Genomic DNA, 26,818 nt, shown 5'->3' with positions numbered 1-26,818 from the left:
CTGGCCCCGCACGCCGCGCTACCAGCACACCAGTTCTGCAAGCTGCTGCATCAGTACCGCGAGCTCTTATCTCACGCTTCACTGTCAACAAGAAATTATGAGAATTGAATTTTAATAAGCTGGAGACTGAAGCTTTGCTACATATCGTGCTAACGCTGAAGTTTAGTGCCTAATTTATAGCAATGTACTTTGGCCCTGTTTGGTGCAAGGAGGGGAGTAGGGACCACTCGAGGGAAGACACTTGCCCCCAAAGGCTGGGCAATGAGCATCCCCGGCTGCAAAGCCTCTTCTGGCAGCTCAGAGAGTTTCACACTAAGGATGCAGATTTTTTCTGCATCACCTGGCCCCAGTCCCAGAGAACACCAAGTTTACTAACGTATCTGTAGTAACGGAGAATAAGTAATGGGGGGAAAGGCTGTCCTTTTGGAGGATGCCCAGCCCCACCAGTGATTATCTGAGAGTGCCTGAATCCAACAGGCAAAATTGCCCTTAATCTTCCCCAAGTTTAAGACCAGGACCTGTTTATACCTCCCTCTCCCCATCTGCAAGTCTAACACCAAACATCTTCATGGTTATGCTACAAATCAGCGAGTCAGAAACTCTGGATTAAGTCCTCCTTCAACTTCAGAGTTTACTTGAGCTTACTCATCCTCAGGAGCTTCACTGAAAGTCCCTCGGACAGGCCCTAAAAGAAGGATAATCTAAATATTATGCTAACCATGGCAGATGAGGCTTTTGAATAGGAAAACTCCGGAAAGGGTATTTCAAGTTAATATCTTCAAAGACTAAGATGTAACGGGGACCTGAAGTGCTATCTGCAGCCAGTTCCTTGCATCTAAACCAACCATGTGAATATTGCTACGCACAAATTTATCTCCCAGCACGTGCAGTTGTTCCAGAGCATGAAACTAGTTGCTCCCTTACCCCATAAACTATGCAGGATAGAGGTAAATAAAGTGGGAAATTATTAGAAAGAGTAATAGTAGAGCAAGACCTTGATCTTGCGATAAGCGTGGTGCAAAAATGCTCCCGATACACAACTGGACTGAGGTATCCAAATTCCTCAGGTTCCTTTACACTATCAGCTCTCAAGCTCTGGAAGAACAAATAGCAGAGAAGATATCTGAAAAGATGAAAATGGTACATTTTCAACAGCTCGAGATGATTACTTGCAAAATAGCAACAGCACAGAGGTAACTGATTGCCTCCTGGGCAAAAGTCAAAGTCTTTGCATTGTAGCTATGAAAGTGTACAGAGATCAAAGAGAAAAAGAGAAAACTCTATTTTAGGCTGTCATGAGCATAAAGGTCCTCCTGGCCCTTTGGCATCACCAACTACCAAGACACAACTGAAATCTTTCTTATGCTGCATATGCTCGAGATCACTGCACAAGCAAGGAGGAGAAATCCTTTATTCCAGGAGCAGGGTGCAGCTCCTGCTCCCTTCCCAGCTGAATTTTGGCAGCGTCCCTGCAACCACCACCATCCCCACCATCGCACCCCAGCTCCACGCAACGCTGGATACAGTGACCACCCCGTGCCACCAATGTTCTGAAATAGGAAGCGAGATAAGCCAAATGCTGAGGGAGGCATTATTAATAACACTTAGCTATTGATTGCGCATCACATCTTCAAGCACTTTACCAGTGTTAATTAATTAAGGTGTTTTCCATTTAATGCTGGGAGGAGACTAAAGCAAAAACACGAGGCTAAACGGACCAACCGCCTGATTCAGCACGGCAAGCCCTTGCACCCAAACTTTGGATTTCCCCACAGATACTGCTTTTACTCAAATTACCGAAAATACAGACGTAGATTCAGCAAAGACCCTAAGCCAAAAGCCCAGAGGTGCACCCAGAAATGAACGGGGGCCACAGCTGACCCCTACGCTGCAACAGCCCTTGCTGCGATGCTCTGCCTGCCTACCTGCATCCCCTCCGTCGGCACCAGCATCCTGCCCTGGACCACAGGGCACAGGCACGCCTTTTGCTTGCAATTAATTCAACCAATATTAATTCAAACACGAGGGTGCTGACACATGGCTCCAGTGATGTTACTGAGAGCTGCCTGTAATTGCTGTGCTAAGCGCCGGGGACATGCAGTATTGATTTCCACCCTCATCTGCATCCAGGTTTACACAGAGGCTGCAGCCAAAATACTTCTTCCAGCAAACTCACCGTTTAAAAAAGACTGTCAGGACTGAGAGGTTCGAGTGATTAACACTCGCGCTAAGGACTGTAACAACACAGAAGTTTCATTCCTACCTACCTACGCACACCCACCCTCCAGTGCCGCTCTCCCTCTCTGCTGAATTCTTCCAGTTTTGTTTTAAATTACGTAAAACAGGCCCTTGAAGCATACCTCACCGCCGCAAAAATAGCGCATTATAGCGGAAAGAAGTCTCAGTGTGCACAAAAGGGGCAGAGTTATTACCTCGAGCTGTCTCAAGCTGCACCATAATTATACAAATAACACATTTCACAAACTCGGTATTAATTACTGACTGAGCCTAGCACGGAGGCACACATTTACCTCCTTTCGCGTGACTTGGGACTGACCTGGAGCACCTGCCTGCAGTGATGAGATCACCGAGCTCCTTCCCATGACGAGCAAAGGGACCTGCCGCTTCTGCCACGTGCTTCTCCACCAGGACCAAAGCAGATCCCCACCACAAACCCATCAGCCACCCGAGCACCACCAGCATATCCCACATTTGCGCTTGCAGGTAAGCGGCTGCCCACCCAATTCACCAGCCTCCTGCTGCCTTTAACGCATTTGCCTAAATCAAACAGCTTGGCAACCCTCCTACTTCCGAGACACACGACAGCAGAGCTATTCAGAGATACTTGTTTTCACCCCATCCTTCTGAATGTCGTCTCAAAATCCTTGAGAAAAAGCATAAGGCTCCCTACAGATACCTTGGGCCTCCTGCCTATACAAACAGAGTGATGTAGGAGAGCATTTATGGCAGTATATAAACAATAGTACCAAACTTAGGGAGGAAACCCAAACAGAGAGTGAATCCAATCAGCGGGTTTTGCAGAGACCAAGCACTCTGCCCCTTCTCCTCAATAAGCACCACGAACACAATGCAATTCAGATGCAATTTTACACTTAACTGATTGGCTTCTGTTACAACACCAGTGGTACACGGCTGGATATATCACATTTTAAATAATAGCCTCTTAAACTTGTAGGGAAGGAAAAAAAACGCATCTACAGCTACAAGGCCACGGAGTCACGCCTCGTTAGGGAAGCGTCCTCTTTCCTAGCTCTTAGAAACCAGCACGCTGAGCCAAATCTGCCAGCTTAAGGAGTGGGAAGATGGAGTGACCCCTCCAGCAACTTCAGCAGCTGCCGAAGCGCTCTCAAAACCAGCCGAAGATGGGACCACTCCTCGCCACCGGTCACAGGGACCCCACAACTCCAAAACACACGTAATTACAGTTATTAAGCAGAAATACGTGCGCTTTGGGGAACAGAGCACATTTCTTCAGCACCATTACAGCATACCAGACTGTTTTCCAACATGCCAACAGTAAAGGAACCCAAAGAGGAGTTCTTCCATCACTCAGATTAGAAAACCTCTGAGGAAAACAAAAAAGAAGCCCCAACCCTTGAAGAACCACACACACACACGCCTCCCTTGCCGGGCACGCTGTGTGAACAAAGGCACTGCCCGTCTGCAAAAACACACGCATCTCTCTCCAAGAGTTTCCTTGCGAGGAACCGAAACAAAGCACGGAGCACACTCACAGAAATAGGTGTGTGCATGAGCAGCCGAAGGATTTTACCTGCTTCTCTAGCTGGAAGGCTGCATTTCCACGCTCACGCTGATGCCCTCTACAGCGTGTCACCAGCTGCATTCCTGATCCCCTCGCTCCGGCGGGGGAGGACGAAGGCATCCTCCTTCTGCCCTTTCAGCAGATTTTTTTATAAAAGAAAGCGCCTCCGTAGCCTGGATGCGGTATATGGCAGGGTCTGGTTCAGGTTATACCAACAGGCACTTATACATGTATCAGTTCTGAAAATACCTGACCGCACACAGAACTTTATTCCCTGCATACCCGCAGCTACCGGGAAGCTCTGCTGGGTCCAGCTCCTGCCACACAGCAAATCCACCTGATGATGGATTAACTTTGTTTAACAGGTAGAATTCGCACACCACGCCCCTGCTACCGGAACACCAAAACACAACAAGGTGGATGGAAGAAATCCACAAATTAAATCCCTCTAAATCAATCTGCATTAACGCCACAGACAACAAAACACCAGCGGTGCAATAGCAGCCTGCCAGGAGCAGCGATGCCCACCAAGACCTACACTACCTTTAAAAAGCTACAGCTTAACCAAAACGCAACTGTTAAATAATACCTAACCACCCTACCAAGAGATACTCACAGAAAATAAGGAACAAGTAAATAACAGCTACTGACATTTTTATCACGCGGGTGTAAATTCAGTTATCGGAAAAGGGGAGCGCTTCCACTATTTTTGCTCTGACACCAGGGCTGCTCCAGGGTGAACTGTCACGCAAGCCTGCAAGTATTTGGTAAAAATATATATATATTTGTATTTAAATGTTTCTAAGTGATGGCAGCCCTACTTTGATTAGCAGAAAACAGCGGATTCCAGCCAGGCGAGAGCCGGACTCCGTCAAGAGCGCTGCAGCAACAATTCGGACCCCGTTTGCTAACCTTCATGCAAAGCCAAGAGCGCAAATCACTCCCCACTCCCCCCGCGCCCCATTTTTCCACCCTCGGCCTCCCCTGCTCCAGCTCCGCGGCCTGCTGACAACTTTTGGGGGGTTCAGGGGCAGAGGAAGGGGGGATGTACGCATGGCACGGGGGGTGTCTGCAAAGCCAGACTTAGGAACTAAGGCGGCATTGCGTCGGGGACCGGTCGTTTCGGGGGGTGGGCCCCCCGCAGCCACGCACGGTACCGAGAGCTCTCTCTCCTGCAGCCGAGGCGGGCGGCTCGCCTCCCCCGCACCGCCGGGGTCTGCCCTCCGCCCCGGGACGGGACGGGACGAGCTCCGGGGCCCCGGACCAGCCCGGCAACCCGGGGAGAGCGGCGGGGCCGGAGTGCCCGGCTCTCGGTTGTAACATGGCTGCTTTCCTCACGAATTACGAAACCGGTGACGGGAGCCGGGGTGCAGGGGGGAGCCGGGGTGCAGGGGGGAGCCGGGGTGCAGGGGGGAGCCGGGGTGCAGGGGGGAGCCGGGGTGCAGGGGGGAGCAGAGTTCGGCAACGTGCTGGGGGAGTGGGGGGGGGAGGAAGGGGGGGGGTGTCCCTCCTTGGGCTGGCGGTGTTGAGGCGAAAGAGGTGGAAGAAGTAGCAGGGAATCAGGAGGCAGCTGGAAATGAAAGCGGGAAACCCGCCACCGGCGGGTGGAGCCGGGTCCCGACGGGACGCACCGACCCCCGGCGGCTTCGTTCCAGCCCCCCCCACCCCCCATCCCCCGCGCCGGAGAACGCAACTAAACAAACGATAAAAAATAATAATGAATGAAGGCGGTTTCCAGGCGGCACCCGCGGAGAGACACCCCACACACACCCCCCAACCCCCCCAAATCACCTCCACCCCCGCCGGGGGGGTGGTCGCGGGCGGCGGCACCCACCTTGCGCGCTGTGGGGGCCGTGCTCCATGGCCGGGTCGCTGCCCAGCTCGGCCAGTCGGCGGCCGGTGGCGGCCAGCTCGGCGCGCAGCGCCGTCACCTCCTGGCCCGCCGCCTGCAGCGCCCCGTCGATGCGCAGCGCCAGCTGCTTGTTGTCGTCCATCATGTGCAGGATTTTGGCCTGGGGGGAGGGAGGAAGAGGAGGAGAGAGGTGAGAGAGCGGGAGCGGCATGCGCCGCCGCGGGGGGGGGGGGGGAAGGGGCGGGAAGGGGGCTGTGCCGGTGGAGGAGGGGGGGGCGGGGGAAGGGGCTGCCTGAGGGGGAGCCGCGCGAGTGGGAGTGGGCTGTGTGAGGGGAGTGGGGCTGTGGCAGGGGGGCTCTGCCAGCGGCGTGGGGGGGGAAGGGGGGTGCAAGGGGGAGGCGTGCGCAAAGGGGAGCGGGGCTGTGCGAGGGGGAACAGGTTTGGGGGTGGGGGGGGTGTTTGCCCCCTACCTGTTGCCCCCTCCGGCAGCCCGGGCAGGGCCGCGACGGAGGCGATCGCGGCTCGGCCGAGGGCATCCGCGGCGCTGCGCGGCGTTACGCGGCGCTGAGCGTCTGCTGCGGAGGCGGGTCCCGCCTGCGTGGGGCGGGCAAGGAACGGGGGGGGGGGGGGGGGGGGGGGGCCCTGCGGCGGCCGCGGTAGCGCTGCATTTATAGCGAGACACACACACCCACACCGCCCCCCCCCCACCTGGGAAGTTTAGGGGTGCTGCGCGGGTGCGGTGAGTGCTGCAGTGGGCTGAACATCCCGCTTAATGAGGTGCCTTTCTGCTAATTGGGCTCAGGTTGACCCCGGTGGGTGGCCGTAGCCAAAAGCTGCGTGCAGCAGGTGGAGGTAAAACGGGCTCCAAAAAATTCCCCCTGGAAGGATTTGGGGGGGGGGGGGCAGAAGAGCAAGCAGTACGCTGACACCACTGTAGCAGCGGTTAATGTGAGAGTCCTTACGCTGGCGGTTCATGTGGCACGAACCCGGGGTGAAAAATCGAGAATTATTTGGTATCATCGCTGGCGACTGCTAGAGGGAGCGCTGATGTTTCCCTGTGCCTTATCAATGCCTCGGAGGGATCCGCAGGCATGTTTGCCAGGGCCTGGGCTGCAGCGAGCCTGCGGAGCTGCGATCCTCGCCAAGGCAGCCGCGCTCATCCTCACCCCCGTGAAATGATGCTGCTCTGGAAACCACGGCCTGCATCTCCCCGAACCATCCCTGCTTCCGAAAGCTGCGGGCAGCTGCGTTGCCTGTTTTCATCTGAGCCACGTGCGCCTCGAAAAGTTGACGGATGGGTTTAGGAGCCCCCCACGGCAGCGGGGTGGGAGCCTGCGGGGCCCTGCGGAAACATGGAGTGGGTGCGGGAAGCGGGGTGGGGAGACAGGGCCGGCAAGGAAGGGCTCTCGCTGAGGGAAAAGCCAGAGAAAATCACAGTCCCTAAGGAAAGAGGGGGAAACGGTCCTGCCCGCGTCTGTACGATTTGCTAAACTCTCTGATATTTGCCTAAACTCAGGCTTTTGGCTGAACAACCTGAGAATTGGGGGCATTTCCTTGAACTTCAGGATGCTCCTCCTGTGTCACCGCTGGCATTGCAGAGACCTTAGGCAAAACGCAGTGAAAACGATAGAAAAGGGCTTCCCTTCTCTGAGAGCTGCAAAGAAGACTCTGGGAAAGGCTTGACATGAGATGAAGCAGAAGCACGTCACTGTCCCACGCAGTGACGGTCCCCAGGGAGCGCTGGGATGCAGCTCTGCAGAAGCAGAGGGGTCCCCAGGCAGCTTTTAGGAACAGAAATCAGGTAAATCTGTCATGTCAGTCTGCTGAAAAACAACACTAAAATCGGCCTGGGTCCCCCAAAACCTCAGACCTGGTCTGGATCGGGCGTACAGCCAGCTCTCCAAGAGTGGAAAGGACCGAGTCCTTGTCAAGTGGCATCTAGACCTTGTAATCTGTAACAGGATTTTGTAAAACAAAGAAAATCTAGTATTCAGATAAATGGTGCAGTGGCTTTTTCGAGGGAAAGTTATTTTTGACTGAGAGTTTCCAGCAGTGTCTGCAACCCAACCACTAGCGCTCGGCCAGGGTACTCGGACTACCGGTGGCAAGGTCTGCTTTCCTTAATGAATTCCCAAAGGGCGGACAAACAACCCGCAAGGAGAATAAATGCAATTTTTGAAATTCTTTCTTCATCGTCTATGCAGCCATCCCTGAATGAGATAAAGTTCTTTAAGTATATGTAGAAACTGAATTCTAATCAAGATAAATACCCGGTTTCATGCCTAATTTGCATGAGTATTTGCTGCAAACTGTGCTTGCAAATGAGAGAATTATGTATGTAACCAGATAACCTGCATGTGCAATCGCAGTACCATATATGCAAAACTTAGTCATTGCGCTTGAATAAAATGTAAACTTCAGCAGAAAAGAACTCAGCTTTAAAGTACCGGCACATTATTTTTATCATAAAAAATCAGGTTAAAACTGATTTGAGCCTTCCAAGAACACATTCAGCTACTGAAGCAAAGTCCAAATTATGCTTCTTACTCAATCTAACCTTAATAATAGACTAGTTGAGTTGCTATACTGGCAGCGCTGGAATCTTTTTAATTTACCGATGCAAGAGAATTTCTACATTAGCGTGTGTGCTATTTAAAAAATACGTTTCTTAAAGTTGCCTGTGGACTCATCCGTAAATTAATAACCTCGCTTTAAAAAATCTTCCTTATTACTCTAAGTCCTTTTGAGATTCCCCTGAAGATATCTTGAAAGATTTTCTCCCCTTCCCCATACCTCTTCCTGTCCTTACTAGGGAACAGCAGGGTCCATTTAAAATTGATTTCCATCTCTCAAAGCAGGATTTGATTTCTCCGAGTATCCGCCTGGAAAGAGCGCGCAATGTCGCAGCAGTCCCGAGATATCGGCTGGCCGAGCTCGAGCCTGGCAGAAAACGAGCGGTGCCAGCACGAGCACGGGGCAGCAAAGGGACTTCCAGCGTGAGAGCGGCCGGGGTTTGCTGGCTGCCTGCAATTAAAGCGGTGGGATGTACCCCGCGGCGTTGCTGCCCCGGGTTTGCAGCGATGCTGATTCTCCATCCCACGCCCTGTCACGTGTGCGCACCCCTGCGCGTTCCCAACCCCAAATCTGCCTTCGCCGTCACCCCGGTTCTGAGATACGGGTAACCCACAAAGCCGCGGAAAGGTCCCAGTCGTTGCTCAGGCAGCAAAACTGCCTTCAGGAAGGAAGGACTAAAAATCTCGCCAGGGTGTGCGAGATTTTCAAAGTGCGATACCTGAGGATTGTTTTGGACTGTGCTGATTCCCATTCGGAAGGCCAAGCCTTTGCGGAAATCCTCAAAATTGGGATGAAATGAAGCATTAGGAAACGAATTAGGCCTCGTTCCCTTTCTCGTGTTAGTTTTGAATTAACAAAAAATTAAAAGCTAATTAAATAGCCAAAATTAGAAACATATTATTTCCCAAAATTGCTTTGCGTTTTTTTCTTTTAATGCCAGCTTTTACCAGGAGCTTGACAGCTCTGCAGCAAGTGCCTGTCCCTAAGGGATGAGAGTCCCTGGCAGCACAGATGAGGCACAGAGAGGTCAGGAATATTCCTAAGGACACACGGGAAACCTGAGTCTACGCCAACAAGTCTTGAGTCGCGATTCAGCCTTAGCTACACTCAGCATCTTTTCAGGCGGTGCAAGGGTAGCCTTGAAAACCTGAAAAAACCCTTCAGTTTTGGGCAACGTGTTCTGGTAGTAGCATCACATCCAGGCAGGCTATTTCTCAAGAATATATAGATGGCATAAACGTGGATGGAGGAAGATTTGAGACTATTACCCATCGTCTTTGTTCTTGTTTCAACCTAAGGAGCGCAGTAAAGGGAATATGAGAAGGTTTAGGGGATGAAAAAGGGCTGAGTAGCACGTGGGTACCATTCAGGCCTTCCAAACACTTCAATTTGCTATTCAGATTACCACTTTTTGTAGTTTAATATGTACAATATGCAAAGGAACCAGTTTAACTAAATGGGAAAAGCCTTTTGTGTTAAGGTTGAACGTAATCTAATACAGCCCTTTGACTTGATTCAATTAAATCCTTTCTTTTCCAATTAAATAATCAACCAGAATTTAATAAAAATGAATTTTAGTGTGTCACCCTGCAGAATGATGACCTCTGAGATGGTGAAGACTTATGTAAATTCTGCTGATCGCTTTTTATCTGCTTGTGTCTCACTTCCACAAGAAAAATTACCTTCTGTCGGTATATTTACATTATTTTCTCATCTGCTCCATGTATCTCTGCTTACAGTAACAATTCCCTGCTGAAAGGGCTGTGAGTATCACCAGCTTCTTTCAGCACATCCTCTAAAACTGACCTTCTGTGATTGGAAAAAAGATCGCCAAAGACGGGATTTTTGATCTGCGCCTCTATTTTGTTACGCCCTGGCACGCTGCAGTGCAAACAGCGGCAATTTGGCCCTTTCCAAATGTCACCAGAGGCATCTGCGTGGCCATTCACCAGCAAAGAAAAGCTCACCAAGAAAATCCGGTCCGAGAGACGAGCAAACTTTAGCAGCAATCACCAGAAAAAGCAACAGCATGCCCCGAGTTCAATAGTCTCTTGTAGCACATCTCCACTAAGTCATTTCCATCCAAGTTACAATAGTTGCTAATGTCTACAATTTTTTTTTTTTCCCTCCTCAAAGGTCACATTTCTATTTGTGTATTTACAACTGCATTTGACCCCCCTTCTCGCCCTTAAAATACTCAGCACCAACTCTTTCCTTCCTCGGTTGGAGTATATATAGCAGCATCTTAACGCAAACCTTGCTGATGTGTTACTGCTGCGCTGTAGCTGTAATGCTAGTGCTTAAGTTATTAAAACAGGATTAAACAGACCTAAGGATGGACAGGTTAAAAAATCTGGGTGAATATTCTGCTTTTCCCCATGATGCTGCAGTGACACATTTCCCCACCTCCATTTCTGTGCGGGTGAAAGGGTCCCGGTGACCTTCCTGCGCTGCGCATCCCTTGGGACCGCAAAAACAAACCCATTAATGTTTATAAAGTGTCTCGGACTGGGGGAATTACATCACCGCAGCGAGATACAAGCTTAATGGATCAAAACAAACCCCAGATCCAACCTCCCCCCAGCTTAGACACATCTCGGTTACCCAGCGCGAACCTCAAGGAATCCCACTGAGAAGGGATGATTGAGAGAAAAATGTGATCCCAGAGATTTTTCTCCAGTAAACCCATTTTACATTAATAGGAAGCAGATTTCTCGACCCCTTGCAAACAAATGACTTCCACAGCATATTTCACAGCTGAGCGCATCTATGGCACCAGCCTTTATACGCAGCTCTATTAAACCCAACATTTGTTTAATGAATTACAGCAATCCAATGAATCTGTGTACATTCCGCCTATATTTAAACGTTTATGGGGACAACGTCAGCAGCCAGCTTTTCACAAGCAGGTATCGGTGTCAGTGATGAGCTCCTGCTGCAATGTACCCAAAACTTTTAATGGTTTCTGCTTTCTTGACTGTTGAGGGCAGTTGATTGCTGTTTAGGTTTATAGAACTGTAAGTGCAATTACCCAGGAGTTTCAGGGTCTCTGCTTAACATAAAACTGGACTCGGTGTGAATTTGGGGGGTTTTCTTCCCATTGAGGAACGAAGTCTGTCATCTGAGACATATAAACTGTCAGACGTCTCCCACCTGGTTCGGGTTGGTCCATGCAACTGAAAAGTGAATGAAGCCGTTAAAACTCACACAGTCAATCATGGTTGACACGTTGCAGCTATTTCCAAGATGACCTCATCTTCATCTCATGGGTCATATTGACCTGGACAAAAATCTAACTCTGATCCACCCTCCTGTTTTAACATACCTCCTGCTGCAAACTATGCGTGAAGTGCTCCCTTTCACGGCATATAGAAGCAGTAACGATGATGGTGCTGCGATAATTTAGCTTTCTTGCATGGATACCTCTGATCTGTGGTGGGCTCCAGCCCAGCTCTCCCCACCCAGGAGCAGGTTTGCCAGGTTGTTCCTACATAGGTGCTGTAGGTCTGGCTAAAAGAAGGGGTGAGCCCCAGAGCTGCATCCACGTCAGCTGAGCCACCTGGTTGTACTTTGCTGCAAAAACTGTTTTCACTGTGGTTAGGCCTGAAATATCCCTAAGGAGCTGGTTTTAGCATCGACCAAGTGCAAGGTCCCACTTGATCTGAACTGGTCCACAGCCGTTGCCCTCCACCAGCCGCTTCCCAGCAGAAGCTCCAGTGCTGGTCCCCCCCCCGGGTGGTTTCAGGGCTGAGCTGCCTGGCAGGGGCTGTGCTCGCTGCGTGGGTGCTTGGGGTGGCTCTGCAAAGCACGGGACCTCTGGCAGCGATGGGTGGGGTGAGCGGGTGGAACGCCAGCAAGTCACGGAGACCCACGAGTGCGGCTGGGAATTACCAAATAGCTCAGCAGCACCCAGCGGGAATACACTCGCAGGAGCAAGGAGAGCGAGCGTGGACCCAAACGTGGACACGTGGGTACCGATGCGCTTGGCAGCAGCGGTGAAGTCTACGTGCCAGTTCTGTGAAACTGCTTGGATTTCACAAATAGCTTTCCATAAAGGAAGAGAGAAATAGGGAGGAAAGAGAAAGAACTTCAGGCAAAGTCTGTATGAAATGCCATTTCCCCATCCCTTCCCTGTCACAAATCAGGGGGGAAAACGTGGTTGGGTTTTTCAAAACTGCAGGGGTGATTTGGGAGAGCAGGTCCTACTGACTTACTACAAGAAATCATCCATCCTCTTGGAAGAATGGGAAGCAGAGACATTTGCTTTGCAGACCCAATTTACCAGCTGTTCAGACACTATTATAAGGATCATATAAAAACTTAAATCAATAGGGAGATTCTGAAGTGCTTAGATAGCAGGATAATAGGTGCCGTGAAAAAAATCCTGTGATCAATCAGCAGACAAATATGTACTTAAATTAGGTGTTAGTGGGACAGATGCAGGAAAGGTGATTATGGGTTGCCTCTGTGTTTCCTTCGCAACAATGATGACACACCGGGGTGGGTCAATGCACCCTATCATTAATACAGCATCAGCATTCAGCTGACAGTTTCTTTGTCCTGTGAAGTCAATTCCTATGAAGATCTGACATTAGCAAGAGGCACGGTGAAATTCAGATGCCTTTGAATTTTCATGACCCTCTAGATGCCTTAGCCTGGCAGATTACAGGCAAGACCACTGTCCTAAATTGGGCAAGAGGCAGGAATAAACATTTGTACCCATCCATTTCAACTGTGGCAATAAATACCATCGACAAAAACAGTGGAAGAACAGCCCTTACCTCCCTCCCTCCCCAGCAAACAAAACTAGAAACGGTGTCTGCAGGGCAGTGCACATGGGTAGAGTCAGCTAGAGCATCCTGGAAGAGGAAGATGCTAGAGAGAAATGTAATTTTTTACTATAATATTTGTGAAGTAAGTAAAAGATAAGATCTTGAGTGTGGTTCAGGCCTCTAAAATAATCCTAAGATTAATGCAGAACTGGGGAGCTCCATAGAGTAAAGGAGAGGGGATTTAGCATGCGCAGCGCACCTTCGCCATTGCCACCTGCCATCCAGGGTGCATGCTGGCATCCACAAAATTCCCACAGGTGTTTCGGGGACCGTACAGCGCAATCTAGACAAGAGTGAAACTTAATTTATTCTTACAAGGCTACCCAAGGCAAAGCATCCTTCCTTTTCATTTCAAGTGAGAGAAAGCACACTCTGGTGTAAGTGTCGTCGTCCTCCCTTGTTTTGTCGGCGGCACCGACGCTGGGGGCACGCCTGGTTTGGGGATCGCCCCGCTGGCAAACCAGCCACTTTTGCAACAAAAGAGTGTGGCTGGGGAGTGCGGAACAGTAAAACTAGCTTCTTTTTTTTTTTTCTTTTTTTTTCTCTTTTTTTCTTTTTTTTTGTTTTTTTTCAAGATGCTACCAGCAGGGTGGACTAATCCTGTATTGCCTAAGATTACAAACATACAATTATATTCCCCACTAAATTATGAAAGCTCTAAAAATATACATAGATAAAGTTTCAGCATTGAGAAGACAGCTGAAAAACTGGAGCAATATTCATACATACACACATTATATAATTTATAGTCATGTTTTAAGGCTTCAGTATGTATTCATTGATTCTATGCATTTGGGACTTGTTGGTGTCCATCTCCTTAACTGTTCATAATGCAGATTGGCTAGAGTCGTCTACTCCGTGAAAAAAAACACTTCTCCAGGACTGAGAGAAACCCCTTTACATGAGATAATTCACAAGTACTTTTATTTCTTTTGTTAGGTAGGAAAATACGGCAGACCTCGTTTCACAGGATAGGGAAACCGAGGCACAGATGGGCTGAAACTGAGTGTGAAGGGCTGCTGTGACCCGGTGGAAAAGGGCACCTACTGCAACCCATAGAACACAGCAAGCCTTGCCAGTTAAATAAGGAACAATTCCTTCATCTCTTGCCTAAAGAATTGTAGTGTGTTATCGGTACTCTCATACAGTGCCGCACTTGGGAGGAGCGCTAGTTCTCATGTGATGGGCAAGTTTTGTGGTGCTCCAACACTAATGAGGCAGAGGGGGAGAAATTAGGATTAAAAACCAGGGAATGCAAAGCTGTAAGCACGGGGGCATGGCTGCTCGGGCTATCTTGACTCAAAATGGCTCAGCATATATTCTACTTTAGAGCAGTGTACAAAACCAAAAAATGGTAGCAAATCCCCCCGTTTTTTAGGTATTGCACAAGCACACGTGTTTTGTGTAAACTGGAGTTTTTAATGAAATCTGTTGGAGGTTGATTTACCCTAATGTAACACCCAGGCATGGAAGGGTGGCAGGTATGCTGCTTCTAATAAAGTCCATTTAGCTTCTGACGTAGATTACTTTAAAAAAAATTTAAAAAACCCACTTCTCCCTCCCAACCCACAGCAAACACACAAGTGTGATAAAGTATCTTGGTATAAAATCAATACCGAGGTGATTAGCAGCCTTTGAAAAATTCTGGCTCTAAGTCAGTTCATGGCAGAGATCAAATGGAGGTGCTGTCAACTCTTACTTTGCTTCTGATATACAACAGGTAAAATCATCTGCAATGATTCCTGTTATTCCTGCATTTTCTTCTTTTTCCCTGGCCCGTGTCCGGGGGGAGGCAGGACGGCGCGCGTCCAGAGGGCATGCCCCAGGCTGTCAAGGTTTTCGTACAGGTGCCTACACTTTGGGGGATAACTGGAGATAAGGCTGACCAGCTGGACCCAGGTCCCTCTGTCTGATTCCCGGCTGCCACTGGGAGCAATCTGGGGTCCCAGATGGATAGCGCTGGTCATCAGCTGGCACGCCAAAAGGAGCTCAGTCCTCTATCGCAGAGAAGGATTGAAGCATTATCTAGCCCTTTGGCTAACTCAGGTGAGGCTTATTAATATTAATATTATTGATATTAATAGCTTTTCGTGAAAGCGGGGAAGTTTTCCCCAAGCCTGGTGCACCAGAGAAGAGGGAGGTGCCTTTGGATGAAGGCTTGGTGGAACAAGAGGGATCCATCCAAGGGAAAGCTGATGTTCTCATCAGAGAGGGAACACTGCGGGTGGTCTCAGAGAAAGCCTGGGCAGATATATAGGACAGGCGAAAAAAATGAGGATGCAAAATGCTAAATTAATAATAATTTTTAAAAAGCACAGCTGGATGGATTCCTTAGAAAAATCTAAACGTGCTGTTAAGCTCCAGTGCACGCAGGAGGTTCTGTGGGTACCAGCACGTTCATCACCCCAAAGGTCTTCAGGACAAGACTCAAATCACTAAGCTGGCAGGACTGTTGGCAGAGGGATTTTAAGAAGGTGATATGTATAAAACTCATCGATGGCAATTAAACAGAGCAGGACAACTGCCAAGCTCTTGTGTTTGCTCACTGTCAGTAGGTTTTATAGATACAGAGATATATATCTACAAAGCTATTCAAGTGCATTTAATTTTTCCGACACCCATGTACTGCAGCTTGTGTGAGGGTAATATGTTTATCTTATAAAGTTAGTGACTTCATAACGCAGTACTTGGCTCTAGGGCAGTTTTCGTATTATTAACTTCCAGTGCTTACAGAAAAAATAAAAAGTCTCAAAACTTTTTTCAGGCATCGAGTGCAGTTTGTCATAGTGCCAGAGGCCCAAGGACGGATACTAAGCTTGAAAATATTTGGGACCTCAAACCTGATGGAGAAGATGTGAGCTGAGGCGCAGGGAATGCAGGGCTGGTAGGTGGGGAGCTCGCTCTGTCATGGCGCAGGACAAAGGGACAAGGAACAAAAAAAACCATGGTACCTTTTGTAACTTCCACATTTATGTTCCTAGCCTAATGTTAGGCCAGACCTGCAGCGAGAGGGGGTGATGCTCCATCCCTCAGGCCCCTCGCTATCCAAAAGGTCCGGACAAGCACGAGAAATGACTTAGGACTGTTTGGCTGATTTTCTTGCCTTCTGATGACACCCCATTAGAACTAACGGTTCATAATCTGCACCAGACCAGCTCGCCTCAAGATAAAGATCTGCCTCATTTGCAGTTACATAATTAGCAATTACCCTAATTTCACTTACATTAAATTACATTTTTTTAAAAATAAACGTTATCTTTTCTGATGAAAAAAATAAAGTGGCCTGGGTCTACTTCAGACTATTTTATAGAAAGCAGCAGCATCATTATCCTGTTCTCAGATATAATGTCTAGACACTTTTAATGAAAATATTCATTATTGCTAATTTGCATCTCTTTCAATTCCAGGATGAAAATCAAATGAAGATGTCAAAACAGTGCTACCTCTGCCTCAGGCAAAAAGGAGACACGGTGACCCCCCAAGTCCTTCCAAACGTGAGCTTAGCTTGCGTGAAGAGAAAGCAGCTCCAGCATCCTCATAATTGAGGGCAGTGCTAGATGAAAGATGAGCAAAGAAAATCAGAGGAAAATCATGGTGTAAGAATCTGGATCTGAAATCTGCGGCTTTAAAGAGGGGAAAAAAACCAGGGAGGTTGGCAACAAGCCACCGAAATAGCACAGAAGCCCTGCTCGGATGGGTTTAGTTTTGTGAGGACACTGAGCCAGACTGAGCTGTAAGGGGGGTTAGAAAGGAGAGTAATGGAATTTGCTTCTGACCCACCCTTTATTTCAGCAGGAGCAGTGGCTCTTACATCCCTTAGGCTTATTGGAAGAATCCCAGCCTTAAACGGCAAGATGTGTTGAAATACAGATGTTAATCAAGATGGTGATAACTCATGTGGGTTTACTTTTCCTGAAGATAAAGTCCATTTTAAATGTACTCATTACTTGCTAGTAACAAAACTTTCCGTTAGTACAAGGAAATGTATATTATACCTCAGAAATACATGCTTCACTGAGCTTGGAGAGTAAAGATAAAATAGTCCTTTTATAGCAAATAGGGATGAATACTTAAAAATAATAAAAAGTTGGTGAATATTCATTTGAAAACCTAAGCAAATTTGCCCTTGTTGTATTTGCATCTCTCTTGTGTTCTCTTCCTGTGCAATGGAGTTTTATTAGCATGAACATTCACAGAAAGTGAATTTGAAGCCTCAATACCCATGGGAAATGAATTTTAAATTCACTTGCTGTGTGCAGTCACCCAAGAAACTTGATCATAATTGTTTATTATACTTAAATATTTATGTTGTGGAAGCACTTGTTAGGTAAAAAGGCCGAGATGCTCCGGTGCTGGGTGCTGTACAAACACTCTTCCAGGCTTACAGAAATTACCTCCATCCCCAGCAAACGCAAATGCTGACGTGTCACAAGTTTGACCAAGCTCGGTCACATAAGAGGTGAGATGGCAGGTGACAAATTTCAAGGTCAAGATCAAGCATTGGGGTGGAGGGTTGAAAGATCAAAACGTTTCTGTGATTTTCCAAGAAAAACTGAGAAAGTTGCAGTGTATCCACTACATGGCATGACCTCGCATGGGCTGTGTTCGTATGGGATATTTGAAGCAGAGTCAGGGATTTAAAGTTCATCAGAAACATCCTCATTGAAGCTTTTTTACTGCCTGAAATCCATTGCCACAGACAGCAGCTTTCACTCGGGAGCTCAGATTTCAGCGCTCGCCGTGGCTTTAGGGTTTACAATGGATTCTTACATTTTCCATTCCCCTCCCCTGCTCCCCATTTGCATCTATAAATGCTCTGGAAAGCGGCACCCACTGCTGCGCACAACGGTGCTGCCTTCCCCAGCAGATTCCTGGCGGGACAGTGGCAGCTCCAGAGCAGGAATTGCATCCCTGGTCATCAGACCAGTTAATACCTTCCCATCCCTCGAAGGCAACAGCAGGAGCTTGCTGTGCAGGGCTCACCCCTCTGCTCTGAAGATACCTCTGGGGTTTTTTTGGGGAGAGGTGGGCGGCACTTTCTGCAATAGGGGACCTCGGTTTTGCTGGGTCACACAGCACCCTACAAATCATCTGTGCCCCACAGACCTCGTAGCAAGGCGCAGGCTGCCCCTGCTTGAGCTAGCACTGACTTTGGAGAGGGTTTTGCTGCAAGATGCCAGATAAACTGTATTTTTCAGGGGGGCGGAAGGAGGCAGAGGATGGTTTCCAGCCTGTTCTCCCAACCCTCGGGTGCAGCAGAGTTGCGGTCATCTCCCGGCTACCATCCACCCGAGCGAGCGAGCACGGTGACGCAGGAATCGGCTGCTCGGGTCCCTCGACCGCGCTGGGAACAGACCGAGGGGATGCCCTGAAAACTGGCACAGCCCGGTGCTTTGGCCGTGTCTGGCACCCAGGAGCAGGTCCCTGCAAACAGCACTGCTGCACTCCCAGTCTTCGGAGGAAGGGGAGTGGGCACGTCGAGAGCACGCTTTCAGACCAATTTTCACTAAATTATTTTTCTCTCTTGCCCGCCTCTGTCTAGAATGCAACAAGGGAGCAGATTTTTTATGATTACGGAGGGATAACTGCAAGGTCAAATCCCTGCTGGAAGTGGGGCAGGGCTCTACACATTGCACCCACCGACTGGAGCACTAGCAAATTACCAACTATTAAGGGCTGATGAACAAAAAAACCCCCTGAAATTGAAGCTCTAGTTACAGTAATAAGGATGCACAAGAGAGAAAATTGCATTAGGACATGCACTGCCCTTACGCATTCCCCTAAAACTGGATTCACTGCCAGGAGGAGGGGATTCAGGGCCACCCGTCGGAGCAGTGTCAGGTCTCCATCAGCTTCCTTAGCCCTTGCATACAACAATGTCTTTTAATTATCGCCCACTGTAGCCAGATTAGGGTTGCCTGTGTCAATTTGCATTTGCAACACACCACGGTGCAACAGTTCCCTACTCCTCTATAGAAATAGCAGGTGTTACTGGCAACATAATTACATGCCATCAATAATTATAAAAAATTTAAATTGCCCCAATGTTGCTTGCAAGCAAATCGGATACGGTATTTCACGGCATTTCCTTCAAACGCAGGCCACCGAGGTGATGCCGGTATCGAAGTGAAAAGCTGTAATTAGGCGAACGTGAGAAGCAGGAGAGGAACCTGATGAGGCAAACCAGGAGAAACCGGCACTGGGGACCCTGTCACTGAAATCGCCGCGTGAAGGGTCAGTGGCCTCGGGCCAGGGGCACCCGCTCAAACAAAATTGTGTCTGAGTAAGCTTGAGCTGCCTTTGAACGACATTTGGGATCCAGAGGGACAGAAAGGGGAAGAGCAAGAAATGGGCACTGCGGAGGGGGACAGTCTCGTGCAAGGAGGGTAATGGAGCTGGATGGAGCATCCTTGCAGCACTGCAATACCCACATACCTCCATTTATATCTTCTTTTATCAAACAAATAAATAAATAAGATAAACTAAATGCTATGAGCAGGGTGTATCTGCTGCCCGAGCCAGACAGCGTGGCTCACTCTTCTTTGCTTTCCACCACCATGGCAGATGCCACATGTCACGGGAGCGAGATGGATGATATCAGGGAAAGGAGATGAAGGTCATAGGCTCAGTACGTGGTGCAACTCCACGGTAGCTACCATAAGAAAATATAAGTGCCAAATGGGCTAAAAACATTTTCTCTGGGACAATATTCTCTTGGTTGCAAAGGAAGTCAAAGTTGTCTTTTACTACTTGAAGCAGTTAACTATACGGCTTCTTTAAACGAGAGAATTAATGACACTGAACTTCACAACAACAACAAAAAATTAAAGGCACCCCAAAAAATGTTCTCTTAATTGTAGCAGCCTGCTACATTAAAGCTGCTATAGGAAAATTCATTTACAATTCAGCTATTAAATTGCAAACCATTACCACTGCTTTTATGGCTTTATATTCCTCTAACAAATTTATGATGTAATTACTCTGTGCAACAGCATCGTTTCTAGCAAGCCAAGTTGAAATAAGGCACCTATTTCAAAATCCTAACAATTCTGTGCTTTCCAGATGTAATTTATACAAAAGAGGAAAAACATTACGGTGCAGTTTTCTGCCTGGGACTCCGAGACATTTGCATACGGAGCCGGAGTCTTGACTGTTACCTGGCTTTAGTTATGTTTAGTAAATACCCAAATTTTGGGTGTCGCAGAGCCGGGGCTCAGACCCCAACCGGGACCAGCATCAGCGGCTGTTGCATGTGCCGTTCGGAGCCGGAACGGGCAAAACCAGGCGGTAAAGGCGGGATAGAAGTGCTCAGCTCCGACAACTGCCATTTATTGCTGTAGGAAATGCAATTGCATTGCAGACCTCGGGACTTGCTCCAATGGCTCTCTGCAGCGGCACAGCTGGGGCTCGGGGAGCTGGCGTTTTCCCACCTGCCAGGGGGCTCAGCCAACCCCCAGCCAATCCACTGCTGACAAAATAAAACATAATGAAATAAATAAATAAAAAAAAATTGGAAAGGCATTTTCTGCCTGTCGTTTCCCACCTCTGCAAAATAAATCTGTAAATAAACTCTTGGGCATCATAAAAAAAACTGCATAAAGGGGCATTAAGCAGGACACAAATTTCCCGGGCAGAATGACTGGATTATTGTTGGAAGATGCAAATAAATTCACATCATGTGCCTTTTTTTTTTCCTTTTTCTTTTTGTACCACCCTCATCAAAAGGAGGAGATAGTGTTGGTATCCAGCTCAGGAATCTCTTGAGCAGATTAAAGACCCAATTATGTTGGATTTGAGGAAGCTGCCTGCTGTCCAGCCTGAATCCGTCGTGCTTTATAAGACCCCAAATTAAACACTCAGTAGCTCACAGCCCCTGCAACCTCGCTCCCTCAGCAAGACCACCATATCGCGCCAGTCACTAGCACTTGCATGGCCATTAAACCATCTTCTTGAAAGCAATTCCCTTATCTCATGGGGTTTTCTTCTATCCCAATCTACCAACAGATGTTTCTTACCCCCTTCGCATTACCTGCGGTCGTAGCTTGAAGCCTGCTGTAGGCACGTGCCCTCAGGGATGTACTGAAATAGGTACCGCGATGCTTTGCTGAGCTGGCCTCTGGGGATTTAATACAAACTCAGAGGAAAAGGGAGGTAAATGAACAAGACCCCAGTTTTTTCTAATTATCATTATCATCGATATTATTATTATTATTAATATTAATATTCTACTTATTACTATTATCCTCACAGGTTTTGTTTATTTGTTTGTTTTGAAAAGGAGGGTCTTTGGAGGTCCCAAGGGCTGGTAAATGCAAAGAGAAGGCAAAGCAGGGGCTCTTGCAAATTGAGCAAGATTCTCAGCCCATCTCGCCCCGCTGCTGCTGCAGGTCGGAGGGGAGATCAACGGGGTGTCCCCGCTGCGAGGTCCCAGCGACTCCCCGCAGCCTCGTGAATCCTAATGGCACAACGAACCCATTTAGTTATGCAAGAGGCGTCTCCCTCGGCTCGCACATCGTGAATTGCTCCTTAGAAGGGCTGAATGGCACAAACCTCCCCCTCCCGCGCTCTCGATTCACGGCCGCTTGGCTTCTGCTGCCAGTGCTAACAAGGTCTGACTTTGTAAGATTATTTAATATTTATTCAAAATGTTTGCTGTGGGTATAATGACATAATCACCGAGGCCAAACCCGACGTGGTTACTCAAGCACAACACCCCCCTCTCCCCAATAATAATGAGATCCCTGCAAAGAGTCGGGGGGAATGAGCTGACAAGCCAGGATAATTTATTCTACTGAGCCCGGTGCCTGCCAAGACTGCTCAGTCTGGCGTGGGATAGACTTACTGGGAGCAACTGGGCTGGGATTTGCAAAGAGGAGGAGGAGTCTAAGTGAATTGGATACCCTAAATCTCACCGGATTCAGCAGGAACTGGCTATTCAGACAGCCCGGGATTATTTTCCTTCTCGGGTTTGTCTGTTAGCTCAAGTGCCAGTAGCTAGTGTGGGTGATCAATTGATTTCCATCAAGTGTGTGGGGAGGAGGGATTAAGTTAAAAAGGGGGGTTTAGATAAAACAATTAAGAAGAAAGACACAGGGGGAGAAAAAACAATGCTTAAATTTCCTGAAAAAAAAAAAATTGCATTTTTGCACACTGTAAAAAAAACCCCACCCTTAATGCATGCTTTTCTCAATGTCGTCCCAAATTTTCCCTAACCACAGTTAATTTTCTTAACCCTCGGTACCTGTGACACTGAACTTGGGTGGCAAGTTTCTCTAAGCTTCAGCATCCACCTGTGCCAGGTGGGTCAATGAGACCTCTGGTACCCAGGGCTTCCCGGGCAGATAAAAGTCAGCCCATCACCATTTTCAAAACGATCTGGAATTGCTGCAGAGATGGGAGCAGCCAGACTTCAAAGGGAGCCTGCCATCTAGGTTTCTGCTCTTTTCTTTTTCTTCTCTGTTCCTTTAAAATAGATCTTTATGATAACTAGGAGCAAGATTTCTATGGAAAGAAGCCATTAAAAAAAAATAATTGGATTCTACCTTTTTTTGATTGACAAACTAACGCACCCAGTGGCTCACTCAATTATACGTCAGTATTTTCTGAAGTAGGGCAGTGCGACTTTGAAAAGGAAAAGCCCCCAACCAAATGCACTTTGCCAGCAGCTGTCAATCACTGGAGAGACAAGACCTTCACACACAGACCTGTGCCCGACCCGTTCCTCTGCTATGACACATTCCCAGCTTGGCCAGGCATCGCCACGAGGAATTCGGCGAAAGTTTGCAAAATGCTCAGGCGCTGCGTTGACGGAAACTGTGCAAAAGCCCAGGACAAACCCGCCTGCCTTGTTCAGCGATGCTGCCGGGCGAGTCGGGCCATGAAACACCTTTGGAAAGGCTGCGTAAAAAGAAAGTCCGTGGCCGCGGCGGCAGGGACTGTCTGACTGCGGAAGCAGCACGGAAAGGCAGAAGGTGGCCTTTTAATGGTCCGCATCACGAGATCAGGATGCACAGGCATCCCCCAGAGCGGATGCTAAAACAATTAATAATGATTTCCCCGCCTCGCCCAAGACAGCCAAACGGGGAAGGATTGCAACAGCACGAGGACAGGGATTTGGTGCGTAAAGGGCATTAACAGGGAGAACTTGCATCTCAGCTCCCTGTGGGCACCCAAACCTTCACCGCATCGACAATCGAAGGCAGAAAACGTACCAGTTGAGTGCATCCCCTCCGGCTGGTCTGGTCAGTTTGCCAGGCTCGGGCGGGGGGGGGGAGGTGAGAGCAGGCAGTGCTTTGGTCGTTATTAGGGTGCCGAGCCCCGCACCCCTGGCTGAAGGCACCCAGCCCTCGCGTGTGCCGCAGGAAGCCGCACGTGCCACGGAGCTGGCAGTTGCTATGGTGACTGTGGATTTTCTTAAAACTCCTGCAAAAAGGAGACCGAAGGCCCAGGAAAGCACAGGAGCAGCAGCTCCTTTGACAGGAGGTTTCAGGGCCGTGTACAGATGCCGCAAAACACCCCAAGCCATGATACCACCTCTGGCTGAGCAAGTTGGTCCCTTCAAACAGACCCACGTTTGCCCCGCGGTGGTTATTTCTATATGCTGGCCAATATCACCGATGAGTCTTTGCTGGCTCGTCTCTGCAAGATGCCAGTCTTCGTCCAGCGATTATATTTATTTCAGCAGTCTCCAAGGGTTATATAAAGATGCAGCTCCTCTGCCAATAGAGAAACTGGTTTTGAATTGCAGCCCTTCTTCCTTCATCGATGTATTTTTTAAAGAGCACGGAGAAATCGCAGAACCGGCAGATGGAGGAGCAAAGCCCCCTGGATTATCCAGATTACAGCCCAGCATGTGGGCAGAGCAGCCCAGACCCTTCACACCGCGCTCGCAGCCATACCTGCTGCGGTGGGATTTAGAGCATCCCAGGCTGGAACTGGGTTAAACCGGCAGCCTGAAGCAGAAGCGCTCTCCTCTGCAAGTACCTAAATTCAACTTTGCCCTTTGGTATTTTAAAATGGTGGTTTGTCCCTCCCCAGCCTCCGGCAGTCGGAGTAAATCAAGAAGCCCATTGATTTTAAGAGCGGAGTTACATGGTACCCAAATCTGGAGGTGCCGCTCCCGAGTGATCGATATGCATGCAAGCAGAACATTTCCTAGATGGCTTTAAATGAAGTGGCTGGCAAAATCCCATGGGAATATTTAGTTAGGATAAGAAACATGTAGAAGCACAGCTTTTGGAGCCATCTCGCAGTAACTTTTGTTTCCATGGTGACTAATGTTTGTGTTTATATCTACTCCCAGTGTTTCTATCAGATTTTGCTTCACGGAACAGCTGTTACAAGTCATTTCACCAAGACAGATGATCCTGATAAGGAGCAAAGTTTCCATTCTACACAAATGCACATTTATTTAATAAAATCCAAATAATTCAAACCCGGAAAAGATCTGTACTTCAAAAAATTGATTATCAATGCAGCCGCCTGATAGAAAGAGATTGAAAGTGGCCACAGAATAGCTGCTGCCTAATAAGAGGGTGATAAAAAACATAATAGAAGACAAATAAAACAACTCTGAAAATGCTAGTAGCTTTATTAAATTTGGCCATGATCTTTCTATCCTTGGGCTTTATGCACAAGTGTTATGCCTAAAAATGACCTCCTGCTGAGTTTGATGGAGCCATCAATAAAGAGGTTTGAGGGGGGCTGTTGGCCGCCCCGGCCCCCCGCCCGCTTTCAGCCCCTCGCACCATCTCATCCCGCTGAAAAGCTGCTGAGAGCGGCCAGAGGAACCGAGCGCAGACTAACCTGGGCTTTCAGATCTAATAATCCACATTCCTCAAATATCCCGTCACTGTAGCTTTTATATAATAGCCCCATTTCCATTTCAACTTAAATACCGATTTTTTTTTTTTTCTCTTTCTTAAATAGGATGGCTCATGTTTAGCTTCTTGGAACAATATTTGAGGCTTATTTTAGCCTCTTTATTAAGGTAGTCACAGGCCAAAAACTCACAATATGAGCTCCCTGGTTGGATCTAGGCTTGGATCAAGCCTCCACAGAGGCTCTATGGGATCAGCAGCTTTCCCTGGGCTGAGCTTGTACTAATGAAAAAAGGTCGGTGCTGCAGACACCTCTGACATCTTATGCCTTTGGTTTTTTCCTGGAAAGATCAAAGTGTCCGAGACGTCCAGGCAAGGCCAGGAGGTTCTGGAGGTGCCGGCACATTTGGAGATGGCATCTCCTCGCAGCGCTGAGAGGGCATTAGGCTGTTGGCTGCTTCCCTCCTGTGGCTGGGGCATGCCACAGGCAGAGGTGGGTCCTTAGGTCCAGTGGTACAAAAAAAAAAAAAAAAAGTAAATAAATCTGCTTTTAGCCACACAGCTGGAGGTAAGTACCCTGCTTCTCTCGCAGGAGACCTTGGCTCAAACTGTGCCACCCACTTGCACCACTGTACTTAAGGAAAACTGTAAGGAAATTGGGACGACCCAGAGCAGAGCATCAGGAACGATGAGAGGTCTGAAAGAATGAAAATATGCTATAGAAAAAATAAAAAATAACCCCTGTATTATCCTGCCTCTAGGCTTCTTGCATTTGCCTCCCCACAGTCCCATTCCCAACACAAACCCGCCTCGGCAGCCCCGTGGCCGCTCCATCCATCCGCCCGTGCAGAGCAGTGGGTTTACAGGAGGTAAGACCCATTTCACAGGCTGATGTTTTACTCCTGCAGTCTTTTTCTTGACAATTTCTCTCTGCTTGCATAGGGCCTCACTGAAATCCTAACAAGGACCAACAATTCATTCACACAACGCAAGGCACCAAACCAGTAGCAGTCGGCTGCTGGGAGAGGATGGCGTCCTGCTCCCCCAGCACCGGTTGCCATAACTAGCTGGAGTGCACGGGCATTGGCAAGGACTACGGAGTTGCTTATCATTTTAATCACTTCTAAATCTTGGCTCATCACATTGCAGAACTCGAAACCTAAGGAAATGATTTTCATTGTTAGCCTCCTCCTCCTTAATTTGAAAACTTCCTGCGAGTAATTGAAATTCCTGCTCTGCAAAAGCAAAAGCCTTATCTACCGCCTTGTTTAGTCAAATTAAGAGAGACGGGACTTGACTCTAGTTTAGATTTGCTAAATATTTTTCCCTGCCTTCAGAAACATTTATTACATTTCGCATTGCACAAACTGCTTCAACCTCCCGCCGGCTGCAGAAACACATTGAATTATTTTAATCAGAAACAAGAATCGTGTTGAAAGTAACTGTAACGTGGCACAACAGGAAACCTGGTCTTGCAGACTCCTTCGGAACAAAGATTCAAGCTTTCCTCTTCCCTCCTTGTGACTATCAATCAAACTCTAAAAATAAAGTCAGATATACAAAATTATCCTGCCATCAGGGCCTGAAAATATTTCAGTTAAGCATCTGTCAGTGCTTCCATTATGCATCTCAATTTCCCAGGTTCTCTATCTTCACTTTTCAGATTGCACCAGGCTGAAACTTGGCACGCACCCTGAAGATGACACTGTAACAGTTTGCTTAACAGCAGCCCCTTAATATTCCTGGAAGCCAGGCAGCACGGGGAGGCTGCATTTCTTACTCTGTCAGACCCAGTGGTGCAAACACCTGCACCGCCCACGGATTTCGGTTGAAGCTAGAGTTACCTTGAGCACTTCCCAAAAATCAGGCCATGTGCTCCGCCAGTTTCGTTCGAGCATCGATCCTCCCTTGAAGCATTAGGGATGCCAAGTCTGCTCTTTGTTGAAGCCAGCAAAGC

At 48.3% G+C, this 26,818-nt stretch overlaps 1 protein-coding gene and 1 long non-coding RNA gene across 4 annotated transcripts in view; one reads left to right on the top strand and one right to left on the bottom strand.

The window, feature by feature from the left end:
- Positions 1-26,818, bottom strand: part of KAZN (kazrin, periplakin interacting protein) — a 230,960-nt gene that overhangs the window by 87,448 nt on the left and 116,694 nt on the right. Inside the window, exons 1-2 of one of the 3 annotated variants that reach the window (XM_052792732.1) lie at positions 6,107-6,212; positions 5,619-5,796 (exon numbers count right to left, since the gene is read on the bottom strand). The exons of 1 other annotated variant lie outside the window; for it this stretch is intronic. In XM_052792732.1, coding sequence (XP_052648692.1) covers positions 5,619-5,796; positions 6,107-6,172 — 244 coding nt within the window. In that variant the 5' untranslated portion in view covers positions 6,173-6,212. Of the gene's footprint in view, positions 1-5,618; positions 5,797-6,106; positions 6,213-26,818 lie in introns of those variants that run through there. One more of the 3 variants, XM_052792731.1, reaches the window with a different exon arrangement.
- On the top strand, positions 13,946-17,075 carry LOC128144236 (uncharacterized). The gene is made up of 3 exons (XR_008236012.1): positions 13,946-15,088; positions 15,807-15,926; positions 16,450-17,075. It is a non-coding gene; the product is annotated as an uncharacterized LOC128144236 (long non-coding RNA).

Source organism: Harpia harpyja, chromosome 7 (assembly GCF_026419915.1).
Source record: "Harpia harpyja isolate bHarHar1 chromosome 7, bHarHar1 primary haplotype, whole genome shotgun sequence".
Taxonomy (NCBI): domain Eukaryota; kingdom Metazoa; phylum Chordata; class Aves; order Accipitriformes; family Accipitridae; genus Harpia; species Harpia harpyja.
This window is presented reverse-complemented; position numbering and strand designations above follow the sequence as displayed.